At 53.1% G+C, this 18745-nt stretch overlaps 2 protein-coding genes across 3 annotated transcripts in view; one reads left to right on the top strand and one right to left on the bottom strand.

The window, feature by feature from the left end:
• Nucleotides 1-15: 15 nt before the first annotated feature.
• On the top strand, nt 16-3144 carry LOC106733104 (heat shock protein beta-11-like). The gene has a single exon (XM_075911726.1). It carries the CDS (start codon nt 157-159, stop codon nt 754-756), a length of 600 nt encoding a protein of 199 aa, XP_075767841.1. The 5' UTR covers nt 16-156; the 3' UTR covers nt 757-3144.
• A 141-nt stretch (nt 3145-3285) lies between these two features.
• RAB5C (RAB5C, member RAS oncogene family) overlaps nt 3286-18745 on the bottom strand; it is a 32540-nt gene continuing 17080 nt past the window's right edge. For both annotated transcript variants that reach the window (XM_075911723.1, XM_075911724.1), the window contains exons 2-6: nt 12512-12755; nt 7096-7247; nt 6466-6588; nt 5580-5673; nt 3286-4388 (exon numbers count right to left, since the gene is read on the bottom strand). In XM_075911723.1, coding sequence (XP_075767838.1) covers nt 4273-4388; nt 5580-5673; nt 6466-6588; nt 7096-7247; nt 12512-12677 — 651 coding nt within the window. In that variant the 5' untranslated portion in view covers nt 12678-12755 and the 3' untranslated portion in view covers nt 3286-4272. The remainder of the gene's footprint in view (nt 4389-5579; nt 5674-6465; nt 6589-7095; nt 7248-12511; nt 12756-18745) is intronic.

The raw sequence follows: 18745 nt of genomic DNA, 5'->3' as shown, positions 1-18745 counted from the left end.
TCAGTCAGAGGGACCTGGCGGGGGCGGCAGGCCCAGAGGGTTCGGGAAGGGGCCAGGCCCCCTTGCGGGACAGGATAAAAGCTGTCGGCCCCCAGCACGAAGCAGATCAGCCCCTGCTCCCTGCTGAAAGGGCTCGACCCTAAGCCAGGAGCAGCGATGCTCTGCCACCTGCCCCTCCCGCCATGCCCTCACGGCTCCCTGGCTGCTGAGCTGGGCTTCATGCGCATGCTGTGGCCAGCCCCGGGCACCCTCTTGGCGGAGCTGGAGCAGGAGCTGCTGCGGGAGTTGGAGACGACCAGGGAGTTTGCCAGCAGCAGAGGGCGGCTCGTGGCCGGCGGAGGGAGCAGCAGCCTCGCTGGGGAGCCAAGCCAGAGCTCCGGCCAGGCGCCGCCCCAGCCCTTCGCCGTGCGGCAGGACGTCCGGGGCTTTGCGCCCGAGGAGCTGAGGCTGAAGCTGGTGGGCAGGAAGCTGCTGCTGACGGGCAGGAAGGAGACGCAGCGCGAGGACGGCCAAGGCGCCTTCTCCTACAAGTACGAGGTGCTCAGGAGGGCGTGGGACATGCCCGAGGGCGTGGACACTGACCGCTTGGCCTGCTCCATCTCCGGGGAGGGGCAGCTGCGCATCGAAGCCCCGGGCCTGCCCCCAGCAGCTGCCCCCGAGAGGAACGTGCCCGTCCAGGTCAGCCCTGCAGGGAGCTCGGCGGCCTCGGCTGAGCCGGTGCCAATGGCAGAGCCCAGGGGTAACTGGCTGAGCTGATTTTTGAAGCAGACAAGAGGCTGCAGAGCCAGCACTGGGCTTGTGTCTACGGGCAGAGGGAAAGCAGCTTGTTAGTTTTTGTACTAAATAAATTCCTCGGGCTAGAAATCAGTCCCGGCTGGCTGAGCATCAGCGACCACAGTTCCTGGGCCACCTCCACTGCTAACGCAGGAAGCTTGGGCCCTGTGGTGGAAGGGGCGAGCAGCAGGAGAAGCTGCCCCCGGGTCCATCTGCCCTGCACCCTAACCTGGCTCTGCAGATGCAAGCCCCTCCAACCCCTCTGAATACAGCACAACTTGCAGAAGGCCGCCTGGGCCCCCCTTGCTGCCAGGGCAGCCCTGCCCTAGGGGAATGGGGGTGGGGTGCACACTGCTCTCAAGAGCTGGGATTTCTCCCAGAGCAGGGACCCTGACATGGTTGCAGGGACCTGGTGACTTTACAGGAGACCCAGCTCGTGTTCCTATTGCGGGGAGGGTGCTACGTACTGGGCCAAGAGGGCAGCTGGCAGCCAAGGATACCTGAGTTCAGAGCCCAGGCTCTTCCCCTCTTCAGTTGGGGACAATCAGAGCCTTGGCAAGGCCAGGCCGCTGGATACCACAGTGCCCGGCCCCACAGCCGGGGGCAAGTCCCCTCTCTCATGAGAAGGGTGGGAAGAGGCTGGCTCCTGAAGCTGTTGGGATCAGTGGGTAGACGCTGACCGGGGAGCGGTCCAGGCAATGCAGAGTGAGGTGCTTTGAGCTGCAGCAGAACGGCCCGAGAGCCCAGCACGAGCTGCCCTGTTCAGCACCCTGGCTTCAAACAGGCTCTGCCTGCAGCCGCAGCTGCCCCCTATCCCAGCAATGAGCTATTTAAGCTAGTGAGGGTCACGGTGGTGTCCCTCCATGTCAACGGGCCGTCAGATGGCTGCAACCAAGACCACCTCCCAGGGTGGGGCAGTTCTAACTGAGCTTGCGTGCCTAGAATTGGCCAGGGGGAGAAGGGGGGCACTGAACAGGGGCAGTGCTTTGATTGGAGGCAGGGGAGCACACAGCTTTCAGTCGGTCCCATTAGCACGTACCTCCCGTGCCCTCACTGTACACGTTGCCTTAGTCGTCCCTAGTACAAAAACTCCCAACATGGACAGAAACCTGCAGGATCTGGCAACCCTGGGTACGAGCAACCGTCAACAAAACGTCTTGTGGACCACAGAACCTGGATGGGCCTTAGGGGGCTCAATGCTGCCCTAGCCCCTTCTGGCACTAGGGAGCTCTGAGCAGGAGACTACGCAAGGAGGCGGGAACAGCTGCAATCCAGCAACTCTGTGGCACAGGCACTAGGGGGCAACATTTTATCACTTTACTGAAGTGACAACCTCAGCTGGGCTCTGCCCAAGCACCAGGAAGTTCACCAGGAGGGATCTAGCACAAGCAAGGGGAGCGCTTCGAAGCCTTTCCAGCAAGCAGCTTGCTGCAGCCGGGAAGAGGCTGGAGTTTGTGTAGGAGATGCAGGATGCCCCCACCCCCAACCTCTCTAGAGCCGCAGCCAGCTGGAAGAGGCGAGGCCGGGTTTGCCGGACAAAGCAACAAGCCAAGGGGCGGGGAGGACGGGGCCAGATGAATGCAATACGGAGCCCACGCACTGAGTCTGAGCAGGGAGAGGGGGTTGCACAGTAGGAATTATAGTAGCCTCCCCCGGAAAGGTGGGGGCAAAGGAACTACGAAGCAGACTGATCCTCTCACACGCCTCTCCAATGCTTTTACGGTCACAGTGCAGCTCGTCCGGCCTCACTGCTCGGTTCTACCACAGCACCAGGAGTGGGGGCTGCCCTCAGCGTTTGTGCTCCGCTCCCGCGCCCCAAGGAAGAGGCGGGTGGAAGGAAGTTCGGGACAGGCAGACGTTTCCCACCTGGCGAGCTCTGAAGCGGAGGCGTCTGCTCCGTGTTGCTAGCGCTCCATGTTGTGGGAGCCTGTTTGAGGCAGCCTGGGGCGGGGATGGGCACTTTGAGACCTTTCCCTCCAGGTTTGCATCTGAAGTCAGATGCCTCCTATGAAATGAGAATGGCCTTGTTCCCTGGGCACCCTGCCACGCTCCAGGCCTGGGTCAAGCTGGCACCGGTTCTGTGCCTTGCCGAGTGGCCCTGTGCTCAGGACAAGCCATTCAGCTTTTACACCCTGGGTACACTGGCATTGCCACGAGGGGCAGACTGCCACACCTAGCCCAGCCAGGGATCCAGACATGGCTACAGTTGTCTACAAGGAGTAGCAGGTAGAACAGCACGTGGGATTTAACACACCTGGGTTCCACTGATGATCTGACATTGGCCTGATGGAGGGCCTTGGCAAGTGCCTCAGTTTCCCCCATGCGGACTGGTGATAACACTGCCTTCAGCAGGGCTTTAAGATCTTTCCTGCTGTGGCACTAGCAGAACCAGTTCACAGTGAAGTGACACTGGTCAGTTTTGCTTTCAGCGAAGTACCTGACGCCCAGGGACACCACAACCTAACGTTTTCTTTAGCTGGATTTAATAAAACGTGAACATTCCAGGTCACATGAGGTTTATAAAAATTTTTTAATCACAACATAAGTTTGTGATGAAGACTAAGTTGACAGTTCCTCTTTAAATACCGATCTGTGAGCCGCGGCATGAGGCGCTAGGCAGCAGCCAACAAGTTAAGACTCCAGCAATCATCTCCCTCCCTCACCGCAGGTTCGTGGGGAACAGATGGTTTCCACAGGCAAGTTACTCAAAAGTCTCCCCCAGCCCCAACTCCGCACATCAGCAAAACCAGAGCCGTCTCCCCGCCAGGTTAACAACATTAGTGGCATCGCATACTGTCAAAAAGGACAATTGGTTTTTTTTATACAAGATTTTTTTGCAAAAAAACTGCAAGAGAATTATTAGTGCATTACACCAGAACTGAAGAGATAGAAAAGAGTTGGCATGCTCAAGTCCGACACCCAGATGAGGACAACAGAAGGCTACCTGGTATGTACTATACTGACAGGATACTGATTGGTTACATGAAGAAATGTACAATACAAAATACAGGAAAAAAGACCAGTTTGGCTCCCGGCTGCCCCCCCATCCCAAATACTCATCATTGTGATTTGGTCGAGACACCTGGCTCCGAAACCGGAGCTCAAGGTCACTATAATGCTATTGTTTAGTGGACTCCCCTTAGCTGGTTCACGTGGCGAACGCAAACGAGATACCACGGAATGGGCAAGTTACCCTTGTTTCCAAAAGTGAAGGAGAAGCTTGTGGTGCCCGGCCGGCTCTAGCCCTCGCCTAGCACGTATCCACCACCGGGAAGAGCAGAAGTTCATCTATTAAAAAAGGTGACGTTAAGACTTAAAATGGAATTAGTATTTGTACAGAAAGGTGCAAGTGGAACAGCTCCCTCCAGCCCCGGATCAGCAGGAACTGGAGAAATCACGGCAGCTGCAGGGGCCCAGCTGTTCTACCGTAAGTGCGATTGGTGCGCGTGGATTCCAGTCAGGTCATTGGAAGGGCTGCGGGCAGGTGGGGATGAAGGCTCAGTTGCTGCAGCACTGGCTTCTGCTGTGCTGGCTGTTGTCCTGCAGGTCCACGCCCCGATTCCTGCCCGGCACACCAGCAGCATTCTGGGTGTCGCTCTTCGGCAGCTTCTTGGCTGGAGGAAGAGGATGGGGGTCAGCTGCGGGGGCTGACAGCAGGGGGCTCAGCTTCCCCACAGAACTGAGCCGTGGTGCTGCTTAAGCTGGGTCTCTCTCTCCAGCTGGGTTTGGGATTGTCAAGTGGGTGCCAATTCCAGATGTGCCTAGGGCACCGGCAGCACTGAACAGTCATGGCCAGGCGGGCTCAGGTAAGAACGGCCAGACTGGGTCAGACCAAAGGTCCACCTAATTCGGTACCGTTTTCCAACAGTGGCCAATGCCAGATGCCCCAGAAGCAGCAAGCTGAACAGGGAATCAAGCGATCCTTCTCTGGTCATCCACTTCCAGCCTGACAAACAGGCCAGAGACACCATCCCTACCCATCTGGCTATGAGCCATCAATGGACTTAACCGCCATGAATTTCTCGTTCTTTTTTGAACCCTGGTCTTCACAACATCCTCTGGCAATAAGCTGACACTGTGCTACATGAAGAAATACCTCCCTGTTTGTTTTAACCTTGCTACCTATTCGTTTCATTTGGTGACTCTAGTTCTTATATTATGGTAAGAAGTCAATAACGTTTCCTTGTCCACATCGGTCATGATTGTCTAGACCTCGATCATTCCCCCCTTCATCTCCTCTTTTCTAAGCTGAAAAGTCAATCTCCCCTATACTGACCTGTTCCAAACCCCTAATCAGTTTTGTTGCCCTCTTCTGAACTTCCCAATGCCAAGGTCTCTTGTTTGAGATGCGGCGACCACATCTGCATGCAGTATTCCAGATGTGGGTGTACCAAGGATTTATACAGAGGCAATGAGATAGTCGGTCTTAGTCTCCAATTTTAATAATGCCCCAAGGTTGTTTGCTTTGATTGCCGCTGCAGATTGAGAACTACCCACAATAATTCCAAGGTCAAGTGGTTATAGTTAAAATAGTCCCAATCATTTTGGATGTATAGTTGGGATTCTCTTTGCATTTATCAGCATTAGTTTGCCATTTTGTTGGCCGATTTGGTTCTCTGGCTGCCCTGCGGCAAGTGGCAGCGTCGAGGGAGGCAAGAGCTGCTTCCAGGGCAGTGACCTGGCTTTGCTACTCGGAGGATTGCCGCTGTGCCAATGAGCAGCTGTGTAGGGGGCGCGTCTTGGCACAAGGCCAGTTTGTGATGGAGCACACAGACATCGCCAACTCCCCCCCTTCCGCCACTTACCTATCGCCATGAAGATTTCATTCACATTCATCGCTGTCTTCGCTGAGGTCTCCATGAACAGCAAGCTGTTGTCGTCTGCATACGTTTGGGCTTCCTGGAGGCAATCACATGGAGTGAGGCTGGCCCTATGCTCAAGCAAGTCCCAAAACTGCACCGCCCCACCACTGAGGGGTGCGCTGCAGGGCAGGTGAAGGACAGAGTTTCAGCTGCGGCCTCTATCACACTAGATTCTGCTGCTTCCCTTCCCATCCCCACTCTAGCACCGGAAGGGTTGAGCAGCCACAAGATACAGCCCGGCCTGGCCGGCGACCCACCTCCTCACCCAAGCCTCCCACCAGACAGACCTGCGCACGGTGCTGCTCACAAGGGTCGTGCGTGACACCTGCCAGGGCAGCTGCTGGCCAGGAGACACGCTCTAGAAGCCTGGCCCACAGCCAGCCAACCTGTGTCTCCGCACTGCAGCGTAGCAGAAAGCCTGCTGCTGACAGGAGGGAAAGCAGGGCAAATCCCGCATAACCCAGCGCACTCAGCCAGGTGGGAGCAGCAGCTGGCCGAAAGGCAGCACCACAGAGCATGGGCAACACACACCAGCCCTTACTCCCAGCCTAGAGGAGTAACTGTCTCCACCAGGCGCAGGCCCATCTCCAGGAGCGGGTATTGGAACAAGGGCTCCAACAGGAATGGATGGATGGATGCAGATAGGCTCCACTTCCCCTCAAGCAGGGTTGGGGGGTTATTGGGTTGTGGCTGCACAGAACCCAGCTTTCGAGGGCTTTAATGCACCTCTGGGTTAAGTTTCAGCCTGAAGTTAGCAATCAAGGGACCCCCCCCCCCCCCCGTTTTCCCAGCTCTAACTAGGGCAGTGTCCACATCGACTTCTGCTCACCTGGAAGTCCACAGCTCTCTTGCTGGCAAGGTCTGCCTTGTTGCCTGATAACGCAATCACAATATTGGGGCTGGCCTGCCTCTGCAGCTCCTTCACCCAGTTCTTGGCGCGCACAAATGTGTCCTAGAAAGAGGCAGGAGGCTGTAGTCAGGAAGGGAACCGTCTCCCCCTGCCCACCAGCCGCCTCTGATCTTCCCCTTCCATGTGCTAATTTTTTACCACCCATGTGCAGAATACATTGTGCAACAAGGCATGTGCAGATGTGCCCCACCTGTAGTAACATGCTGCCAGCTGTGAGCACTCTTAATGAGCTGGGCAGCATTTGAATTTCTCCTGAGTGGCCGCACAAGCGCCCAGCTTACAGGGAACACGAGGCAGGAGAGGCTGACGCTAAGCAGCCAGGATGGTCTCCAAGCTCTGTGGTCAAGGCTCAGTGGCTGGACTAGAGAGCTCAGTCCAGAACCAAGGGGCAGACGGGGAGAGTCAAAGCAGGGGTTAGACCCAAGATCTGCTAGTCCTGGTCCCGAGCGGACCCCCTCTCTGCAGCAGCCCAAGGAACACGGTCCCCAGCCACTTCCCTCTGGAGAAGCCTCAACCCTTCCGCAAGCCGGCCCGGGGCGCCGCACTCACCGTGTTGGTGATGTCATAGACGACAATGGCTGCCTGCGCGCCCCTGTAATACATGGGGGCCAAGCTGTGGTATCGCTCTTGTCCTGCCGTGTCCCAGATTTCAAACTTCACCGTCGTGTCGTCCAGACAGACCGTCTGCGTTAGGAAGGCAGCTGGGAGAGAAGCAACGGGTCAGTGCCAAGGGAGCTGGAGTGCCCTGGGTAGGCCAGGTGGCCTTTGAGAAGCTGGCTCTCTGCACGAGCTATGCCCAGTTAGACCATCCCTCCAAGGCACGCCAGAGACCCATCTGACAACTCCCTCTGCCACGTAGCACCCCACTGAATCGTGGGACACGGCGGCACGTCCCGGGAGGATTTTGCCATCTCACTGTTACAGGAACATGCCGTAGTTGAGGCAGTGCTCACCAACCTGCTTCTCGGACACAGGCAAAGGGCTACCGAGCCATGACCTGCCCCACGCCAGCAGGGGGCGCTGTCATTTACAATTCCTCTGAAGGCCAGTTTGGTGCCCACGTATGCAGCACAGCTGTCTATGCTCATGGCCCCACAAGGACTGTCTAATGAAGGGGATAGAATGGGGGGGCCTTAACCTCTTGACAGAGCGGGGACCAGAGGGCACAGGCCCATCACTTTGTACATGCCTTAAGGGCAAGGGAGGGGGGGCAGAGGCGTGAGCAGAGGAAGGGTCTCAGAGGGAGAACAGGGGTGGAGCCCTGGTTTGATGCCTGTGGGGTACCCCCTTCCCAGGCACTTCCAGCGCTCCTGCCTCTCCCCTACACTAAGGTCCCTTGGGTCTTTCAAGCACTGGGCTGAGGGTGTGGACTGGCTGGGACACCTGCCAGCCCCCGAGTGCCAAAAGCTATTGGCAAGAAATTTAGATCTCTCATCTTGTTAAAGTTGAGGCATTAGCTTGGGGTGCTCCCCTTTTGTAACCAATTCTGCCTTATGCTGGACCACTCCCAATCCCTGGGAACTGCTCTAGTTCAGCAACTAAACCCAATGTTTGGGAAGTGCCTGGCTTGGGATCGTCCCTGCTGCTGGAGTGACTCTACAAGCTCATCCGACGCAGGAGGGAGCCAGGGTGCTCATAGCTAGCCGAGACAGCATTTGTCCTCAGCTGGGTGCGATTTTGCATGCTGAAGACAGCAAGCCGGCTTGGGGTGGCTGCTCTGTACAAGGCACATGGGGCTAGAGAGCGGTTGGGTTGCAGCCTGGGGAATGGCACAGCTCTGACCTGGGGGAAGGCCCAGTTAGAGCTACATTACTCCAGGAGTCAGGGACACTGCAAGAGGCTGCACAGGGTAGAGCGAGCGTCTTTAGGAACCACAGCTCCCTGAGCTAGACAGAGGAACCAAACCACAGTCACAGCATCTGGAGAGCCGCTCCTCGCTGCATGGGTCTGCCCCACTGTGCAGCCGAGCACAGCATGGGAGGACCCCATCTGCAGACAGCTGGGCAGCCATGCCATCTTAGTGACTTTTCAGAGGGCGGCGAAAGAGCCAGGGTAATCTCAGCATGAACCCTCCAGTGCTCGTGTAGGCAAAGCGGGGGTGTTAGAGCGTTGCATTTGGGGAACACTGTGCCCTGAGATCTGAGCGCTTCCTTGCAAACAAGCCTCAAATCCCATCCAAGACAAGTGACGTGTGGCACGTGTACCAGGCCCACCGAGGCTAGCGCAGCAGCGCCGGGCGTGGAACCCAGCAGATCTGGCTCCGTAGTGCCGGACCATGAGGCAGGAGACCATGCCTCATTTTTGTACCCTTGCTTTGAATCCTGTTTCCAACCATGGTGCTGCCACAAGGGAGGCAGCTACAGCCTCAGACAGTAACCAGGACAACCGGCAAGTGCTACAAGCAGCGCTGGGGCCATTAGTCACAAGCGACACTGTCCAAGGTCCCAGCTGGGGGATACTCATTCCCACACAGCTGCCAGGAAGGCAAGTCGCTCCAGTCCACGTAGCTCCTGGCCCAGTGTCTCTAGGCCACGTGCGCCCCCATAGGACATGACTGTGGAATCTGCTCGGTGTAACGAGTTGTCAGAGGACAGAACCACCCGTCACCAATCCAACCATCGGCCCACCAGGGTGACCGGCCAAGGTGCTTGTGGTCATCCCTGAAGTGGCACTGAGAAGCACGTGGCAATTGCGTAGCCACCTCCTCATTTGGGGCCCCCCTATTGACTCATTGTGGCTGCAGCTTCTGACTTTCAGATCCTTGAGAAGCGCCTGCTTATGGCTGCCTAGCAGCTCTTCTCCTGGCTGGGCACGATGCTAGGAAACGGCTGGGCGCACTGCACATGAGAGGTCTGTCAGGGGGTCAAATCCAGACCGAGTCATTAGACAGCAGGGATTGTCCGACAGCTGATTGTCCGACTGTCCACACTGACCAGTTCCTTCCTCATTCCCAGAGGCCACATGTGCACATCCCAGCAATGCCTGTGGCCCGGTGCCAAGGGGTCGTGGGCTGGGGGAGGTGGGGACACCCCCCCCCGCGCAGGTGGGGGTCAGTTGCAGGCTAGTTGAGGCCTGCCGGCAGGGTGATGACAAGGAGCTAAGTCCTATGCAGGCCAGCGCAGGGTGTTGGGCAGCTAGGGAGGCTCCCATCCCCAGGCTGCCAACCCAGCCGAATTCACTAGAGCCATGCTGTAATCCCAAGGCACGTGGGCTGGGGATGCAGGTGTGGGCACCTGGAAGTGGATTTCTGGGCAGAGCAGCCCAGTCAAACTCCGTGTGGCTTCACCGCAGCAGTCAAGACCCTGAGATTTCACGAGCAAGCCCACCTCCCCTGGTCTGCATGACTAGCCCCCGCATGGCCCATCCAGATCTGACTGCAGCAAGGCACAGGCTGTCGCTCTTCCTGTTTTCTGTGAGAACTTGGGGGGAAAGCCCCCCCGCCCCCAAACTGAAAGTGAAAGGCGGCTCTGCACTTCCCATGGCAGGGCCCATCTCTCCATAGCTGCGTCATTCCCCTCACTGCAGATCTCCAGGCAAGGCCCAGAGCTGCTGTGCACCCTACTGCATTGTGGGGGTGGGGGACCTGGTATTTCTATGGCCCCTGCACACTGGGGCTGTAAAGGAGCCAGGCCCTAACACCAGTTAATGGTTTAGGCCCTGTAGCCAGAAGAGTCTTAGACCAACACTAAAACACTGTAAAGGAGATTATAGAAGCACAGAACTTACTATTTCACCCTGCCTCATGATCAGACAAGGTTTGTAACGCTAACAAGCAGCAAGACCTTCTGGCAAGTTAAGTTGGGCCTCTTGTCTCCATTACAAGCTTGGGAGAGATTGTGTCAATGCTTCAGTAACTGTATAATCAGTCCCTTCTAAAATGTAATCCTGTCTGAAACCACGTTGCTGAACAAGAAAGTCTGTCCACGGATGTGGGGCAAGTGGGGGATTGTGTGCATGGCTAAGGGCAAGTGTGAAAGCCATTACAATGCACAGATGGGCCAGACGAAGCGAGAACCTCGAAGACAGGCAGGAAGCAGCCACTGTGCTCAGTGCTAGAATTAATAGAATGACAAGCCTTGGAGATAGGCAGAGAGACTCGCCCGCCCCCCACGAAACAAGAGGTAATGGGAAGCTTGACAACAGCCAAAGGACACAAAGGCTGTAGGGATAACACATTAATGTATTGAAAATGATTCCCCCAAATGGAAGTGACTCCCCATAATTTGTTCCCCACAACTTATAGTGTGTAGATTTATTATTATTAGTGCCTCTTTAGAATATAACGTATTAGGTCATGTAACTTAGAACTGTTAAGAATATAATCCTATGTAGCCAGAAACAGCCCCCCCCTCTGTGCTCCAGGGCATGCTCAAGCTTGTGCAGGGGGGGGGGGGGGGGGCTGCTTGAAATTGACATTGCAGAGACACATTGTAACAATGCATTGTCAAGCCACTAACTCTGCTACAGGAGCCAAGCCCTGTAATTGACTAAGGGCATTGTTACATAATTGATACCTGTTCTTTTTAAAACATTGTAACTTTACTCAGCACTCAGAGAATGTTTTAAGCAATACCACCCAGAAACTTTTGTAACTACAACTTTTTTTATTATACAAAATACTGTATGGGAAACATTAATTAGGGAATGTACGTAAGAGAGAGTGCTTGGACGATGAATGAATGGTTCTGAGAGGTGCCAGCCTGAGAATACAGCAACAAAGGGCTGAAGAAGGCATCGGGTGCCAGTGCAACCAAAAGGTATCAAGTGGAGAAAACCAAGTTCTGGAGGTCCACCCGATGAGATCACTGATGAGCACCTGACAGCCACCCTGGAGACATCAGCATGATGCAGCAATTCCCATAGACTGGCATAGGAAGAAATTCCTATAAGAACTGGACTAAAAGACTATGGAGTCAGAGTCCAAGGTTCTGCTGCCAGCCTACCAGGAGCTTCAGATGCGCATCTGATCAGGACTTCGCTCCCCACTACCATCACTTGTGTACAGAATACCTGGCCAGTATTCTGTCACAAGCAACTTCCAGGCTGGTAACTATAACAAATACACAGAACCTGAATGAATGGATGAATGAATGTTTATATGTATATGGGTTAAGTAGTTAAACAACATTGTTTGCTTCTATCTTTTAATGTAAAAATAATAAAAAAAATAAAGAAATGTGGCTTTTTGCCTTATCCCCCTCATAAGATCCTGCTTGCTTTATTTGGTACAACAAGGCAACACAGAAACCTGTGGGAGCGACTTTAACCTGCCTGGGGAACTCATTAATGGATCTTCAAGTCAGTGGCGTTTCAGGCCAATTCCACAGGGAAGCATTGGAACTGAACTTCATTCACAAGTTTCATTCTCATGCAGATGGTTTAAATCAAGATATTGGATGGCCTGGACATTACCTACCAACCAACCAAGGTACCAATGGTTCTTGAGATCTGTATAGAATCGGTTTGCACTTGGAGAGGAAGAGAACTAACTTATGGTTCTTATCTACATGTTGTTAGTCTATAAAGTGCTACCAGACCATTTGGGGTTTACGTTTTTCCTGTTACAGACTCAGCTACCCCTCTAAAGCTAGATGGAAGTGTCCCCCACAGCGGGAGGGGCATTACTCCAATGCCAGCAGCCTATGAGGGGAGCTGAGGAGCAGGATTTTATGAACTGCATTCACCTGCTTCAGAAGGCAGCAGGCCAAGCAGACCTACCCCCCACCTCTCAGACAGGGAGCCAAGCCATCCTTGGCACAGAGAGCTCCTTTTACCCAAGGATTTCAGTGCTTTAATGCTCACTTAAGGCAGATCCTGAGCAAACAAGCCTGGTCTGCAATAGTGGCACAACTAGGGAGTTCCGGGTTCTAGCTGTAGCCTCCTGCATTCCCACCAGCCTGCTCCTGTGAAACCAACTCTCCAGCCAAGCCTCCGCTGCTTCCCCAGCACTGGCTCAAGCACTCACCTCCAATGGTGCTTTCCTGGTACTCATGGAACTGGCCCTTCACGAAGCGCAGGACAAGACTGGATTTCCCCACAGCCGACTCCCCCAAGAGGACAAGTTTAAACTGGCAAATTTTGTTTCCAGCAGCCGGTCCGTTCGGTCGAGCAGCTCCTCCCCGACCCGCCATGGTCCGTTCCAGTGCGGCGGCAGCGCCCAGAGCACAGGCTTCAGGGGCAAGGGGATTGCACCGCACTTGGGTTACCAACTGGAGGAGGAAAACAGATTGCGTTATTGGACCATGATACTGCTGCTAGTCAGGTATTCCAGAAGTGAGCTCATTTCCTGCCCCAGCAGGAAGGAATCCCCTCCCACCCAATCAGAAGCCTCCAAACCAAACAGCATGGATTAGAGGTACCCAATCCTTCCTCCAAGGAGGGCCTTGTTAGCCTTCAAGACTTGCCCTTGCCAGTGCTCTCATTGGACTATGTCTGAAAGGAACCTCAGTCTCCCAGCCTGCCACAAGGGACACTAGCCATGCTCCCTTTCCCCACGGTGCAGCCAGCCAGCGCTAGTGAAGAGCTGAAAAGGCCACACAATGCTTTGCCTCTTGCTAACACAGGTAGGGGAGAACCCCAGAGTAGGTCCTACCAAGTGTTCTTTGGATCCCCGTCTGCTGAAAGCTGGATAACCAACCAACTAGTTTTACAGGCCACAGAACAGCCCAATGGCATGTACCCGCTTGCCCTTGTGAAACCATTCTGTGACACTAGGGGATTTCGACAAGTCATGATCGTTACACAAGCAGTGAGCTTAACCCACCTGCGGGGCCTTAGCTTGCATAGGGCAACAATGAGCCAACTCTGTATCGAGCCACTTCTGTAAAGCGAGAACACAGGCCAAGCACCTGAATGCTTAGAACAAACGAGCTTAGCCGAAGGCCGACTGTTCAGCCACCAGGGGCTCCTGAGACACTTGCTGCTCCACAGAGCAAGAGGCAGGGAGTTCTAAGATGGGGTGTCAAAGGGCAGAGCAGCTTATAAAATGGTCTGTACGATGACTGAGTCAGTGCACGAGAACCACACCACTAAGGAAGTCGGCCGTGTATTCTGTCTGCATGGGAAGAGACAGTCGCACTGAAGAACAGGGCACCCCAGTGGTCTATAGCCCAGTACCTTCCGTCTTCCAACACTGGCCAGAGGGGGAAGCTTGCGGAAATGAGAAGACTGGACAGTCTATCATGTGATTGATCCCATCTTCCCTCCCCAGCTCCTGGCAGAGCATGGGGTTGCTTCCCAACCACCTCGGCTAAAGTTATTGAGGGACCCATCTTCCCTTCACAACCTATGGGTCACGACCCAAATATGGGTCACCATTACTCTTCAAAAAGGTCGCCAAGTGTCTCCCCAGGTGGCTCTGTCCTCCCTCCCCCTGTTTTTGAATTGCCTTGGGTCACCAAGTCTCAATTGTCAGAGTGGGTCCCCATCTGGAAAAGGTTGGGAACCGCTGCCTTAACTTCTTGGAGCCCATTCACACTTTTGGCTTTCACAAGATCCCCTGGCAACAAGTGCCCCAGATGGACTGTGCTGTGTGGGCAGCGCTGTGTGTTGGTTCTCAACTGGCTGCCTATCCGCTTCATTGGCTGGCCCTGGTTTGTTTCATCTGAAGGGGGCAGTCACTTCTGGGATACCGTTCAGGCTTCTAGAGGCCTGATATTCTCCACTCCCCCACCAAGCTCCAGTCGTCTTTGCTAAGCCAATCAGTCTTCAGATTTTTAATTTCTCCTCATACCAAAGCTGTTCCCTACTCATTCATTTTGATTGCCCTTCTCTGCACCTTTTCCAACTCACATCACCTGTTAGGAGATGGCATAATCAGAACAGCAAGCAGCATTCAAGGTGCAGGCAGTACCAGGGGTGTATAAATGGTATAGGATCGTTTTCTGTCTTTATCCCTTTCCTAATGGCCTCTAACATTGTGCAGTGGCAACGCTAACAGGGAGCAGGTATTTTCACAGAACCATTCACGGCTCCAAGATCTGACTGTAAAAGCCAACTGAGTGCCCATTGTTCTGTATGTATAGTTAGGATTAGGTTTTCCAGATGCATTTAACACTGAATTCCATCTGGCACTGTGTAACCCAATCCCTGATTTGTGAGATCCCTTTGTAACTCTTTGCAGCCAGCTTTGGGATTCAGCCATCTTGAGTATTTTATATCTACAGATTTTGCCACCTCATTGTAGCAGATGATGCACCAGAGGCTGTGAAGTGACCAGTCTCCTACACAGTAGCAATGGCTAGAAGTCAACTGAAGCTGTAACAGCTAGTATAGAGGGGGGAGGAAGCCATGACAAATTGGCCAGTTTACCTATTTGGCAGTGCCTGGGAAACAAGACTTAGCCATATAAAATTAGTGTGAGCACTTCAGGAATGGAGGCTGTTCGTTATTCAGAAGAGAAACCATTAGGACTCAAAGTTCTCAGCTGAATGGTGACTTAATACAGCTTTGAAACTATTATGCAGAAGAAAAACTGCTGCTTGTAACCATCTTAATTGACATGAGATAAGCAGAAAGTTTACCTCGTCAAGCCTTTATTCTAGTCGTTTGTTCAACAGTAACGTAACTAGCTTTTTGGGGGCATTGCTGTTGCCTGATTGCATGCTTCCAGTTCCAGATAAGGTGTGTGGGCAACCGGTCAGTTTGTAACTTTGGGGTTACACTGTAGGACGTCTTTCAATTCGTGTCCAGTCAGTCATTTGAGTCTCCACAGCAAGGCTGTCCATCACACATTCCAACTCCTATTCCCCCCCTCCCCTTCTTATTTAGGCTTATCTTAATGCACTGGTATATTCGTACTCATTTATCCTGGTTCCGTTCCTCTTACGTAGAAGTGCCTGCTAACCCAATGCTTTGATTTGCTGGGATTACACCCAAGGCAGGAAGAAGGAGACAGGCAGGTTGCTGTATCACAAAACAGACAAAGCCTACACAAGCCTCACAGCTGTGCCTCCTCCAGCCACCGAATGCTATTCACTGCGGGGGAAGGATAATCACCTTGCTTTGCAGTTGCTAAAGGGAAAAGGAGAAAGGGAGCCACGGTTTAATACACATTTATCACTTTGGCCCCAGTGAAGAAAGTTAGCATAGATCTAAAATGCTATTTTCTGATCAGCACTGGAGACGCACAAGAGAAGGTGTGTCCTGTTTGACAGGGCAGCCTAGGAGAAGCCCCGAAGAGCCAGGGTTGTAGTCTCAAGCATGCCCAGACTCTTTGGGGGTTTCCTGAATAGAAATTCTAGCCTGTGCCTTCTGAATCAGGCGGCTTCAGAGACCGCGGGTCACAACTCAGCAAACACAGCTCTCAGTGTCTAAGACCTACTTCAAGTCATTTCTCAGTCCACATCGACACTGGAGTGAGTCAGTACCATCTGCTCCGGATTGGCAGTTTGGTCCACATCACTGTACGTGCTGTAGGGAGCAGTCCTACCTGGGCTGCCAGACATGGCTGAGGGGCAGACAGCTTGCTTTGGAAGCTCTCTATTCAGGAAGGCACCTGAGTTAGAGAACAGAACCTTGAGCTTTGACCCTAGAGATTGTAGGGGCTGGCAAGGGGGTTTGGAGCAGACTTCAGAACTTCAAGTAGGACTAATCTTGCTTCCAAATTGAGCTAGCCAGGAGACAGCTTCCTGAAGGATAAATTTTTAGATTATAAATTCTTCAGCCAGAGCAGCCTCTGAGAGGCTATGCAGCCAAACACAATGGAACCCGGATTTTAGTGGGGGAGGAGAGAGAATCTTGGGGTGTCTACACTGCACCCTTAATCAAAATAAGATGCAGAATTTGCATAGCGTAAATTGCTCATTGAGAGAGTTCAAAATCGGCTTTCTACATAGTGCCAAATCTCAAAAAAACACACTATCCCTTGTGCAATGAGGTTTCAAAGATGCCAAAATAGTGAGTCCGCTATATTTCACCTCTGGTATCCCGAAATAGCATTGCAGTATCACACCACAGGCAATGTTGGAGCTACCTGTAAAGTGTCACTAGCACAAGTAAAGAACCCCTTACCAGTCATTACTGGCTTGTGAAGGCAGCTCTGACTGCCACTCTGCCTCCGGCTCCACACAGAGCATTCGAGAACAGGCATGCACAGAAACAGATACCTCTGGTCATAAATGCATGCAGACAGAATAGACACCTGTCATTTCTTACATGTATGTCAGGGCAACGACAGTTTGGGGGGTAGGAACTGAGCACTCTAGGGAGTCATGCTCATATGCAAAAGCAACAGCATAGTCCAAGCATCTTTTCAACAAGTTTCAGGTTACCAGCAAAGCCATCCTTCTAGAAACAGTCTGACTAGAACGATCCTCACAACACCACTCAAGTGTCTCATGCTGCTACTGATGACCGAGTCATTACAGGCAAACAATTGGATGCACGTTTCACTCCACCCAGGGATGGTATTTGACTGTGCTTTGTAACCAACTGTAACAAGCGACTAGAAAGCAAGGAAGATATTCCTGTGGCAGTTCTCTATACATGCAGAAAGCCACGATAAACAGGTCATTACGTCCTTCCAGAGGGCTGTCTTTCAACCAAAGTCCGTCTGCACAAGACTGCTAGGAAAGGTTTCTATGGATTTGCTTTTGCAAATGGTTTCATTATCCCGTTTGTCAGTTAAATGCCATAATGTTCTGCTATAAAGAGGATCATCTTACCCAATGAGGTTAAGCATCAGGCAGGGCGGGAGGGGAGTCCTGCTTCTGATACAATAGCAAGGACAGAGAATCCATCTAAAATGTGAGGACCTGTTCATGCCCACAGCTGGATAATGCAGTGAATTCAGGGCATCAAAGCACTACCCTTTGGTCTTGCTTGCTCGACAGTCCTACCAGAAGCTATGCCTGGGTACCATGGGCGTGTACCTGCCAGCCCATAGTGTCCTTCTCAATACACATGGGGGAAGGCCATTTCCCAGCATTCCTCAACCCCTTTCTGGAAAGGCTCTGTCGTAAAATAGTAAGGATCAGCCCCCATATGTCCTCAGAACGCCAGCACAGGTGAGCTGGGGTGGCCCTGGAGACATGGAAGTAACTCCACCTGAAGTTCTGCAGGACTGACCAGATGGATGTTTATTTCTAGCCACAGCGAACTTGGTTGACGTGAATGTCACTAATCTGGATGGCAAAGGCTCTGCTTCCGTACCAAGCCGAGGCACTTGGCCTCCTCCACCTCACGGATTTCTCCTCTGATCACATAGCTCTGTGGAGCAGCACAGGTTGTTTTTTAACCTTGTCCTGGTTCAGGAGGGCAGCGTCTATCAGCAACATGCAAACACTTGGCTGCAATTTCAGACTGGTCACATTGACCGCCATGTAAGTTGTGCCACAGCCAGATAAGCACCTCTGAAAGGAGCCTGGGAGACCCACAATGTGGGCAGCACAAGGAAACAGTGACCCAAATGCCTATCCCACTAGGCTCATAAGCAAGCATAGGCCCAGGATCAGGCAGTCAAGTCTATTGCATAAGCCAGCACAGAATCACCAGGAAATACAGCTTGTGACAGTTCTCAGCAGGCTCTGAGACTACATGGATCGGGGTTTGACATTTTACTCCTGGACTAGGCTACTACTGACCACAAATGGAGCCCATAGCCTCTGGTGGCTGCCTGGATGTAGATGTCAACGGGCTCAGTCCAGTTAACAGATCCCATTATGAGGCACTAACTCCCTCCCCCACGGGTTACGTCTACACTTGCATGTGATCAACAAAACTTGTTCACTTCCCTTCCTCACCCCAATGAACTGCCAAGTTTTGCCACACCATGTGATGAATGCTGCTTTGACGACAGGAGCATGCTCCTGTCCAAGTGAAAGCCTCTTGTAGGGGGAGGAAGCGGTTTGCCAGCAAAAGTGCTGACAAAAAACATCCACACAAGAGGACTTTGCAACAGGGCAGTGTCGACACAGCACAGTTGCTCAAAGCTGCACGGCCTGACATACCCACTGGTCACAGCCACACCAAGGACTGAGTGAGCCATAGAACTGGGTACCTCATGCCTCTAACAGCAACCCCTCCATGTGTTTGGGGGTGGTAGGGCAGAGAAACAGCCAGGAAGGATCTGGCTTTGCTTTGGTACATGTTCCATGGAGAACAAGACTATGAATGCAGCCCCTTTTACCAGCACAGGAGTTGGTTAAAGGATGATCTGCGTAGGCATTCTATTTGCTGCTTTAGAGGAATATTTGACTCA

The sequence above is a fragment of the Pelodiscus sinensis genome, chromosome 29 (genome assembly GCF_049634645.1).
Source record: "Pelodiscus sinensis isolate JC-2024 chromosome 29, ASM4963464v1, whole genome shotgun sequence".
Classification (NCBI taxonomy): domain Eukaryota; kingdom Metazoa; phylum Chordata; order Testudines; family Trionychidae; genus Pelodiscus; species Pelodiscus sinensis.
This window is presented reverse-complemented; position numbering and strand designations above follow the sequence as displayed.

What these genes read in the sequence shown, in the direction of transcription:
- LOC106733104 (XM_075911726.1), top strand. Translation starts at nt 157, where the DNA reads ATGCTCTGCCACCTGCCCCTCCCGCCATGCCCTCACGGCTCCCTGGCT.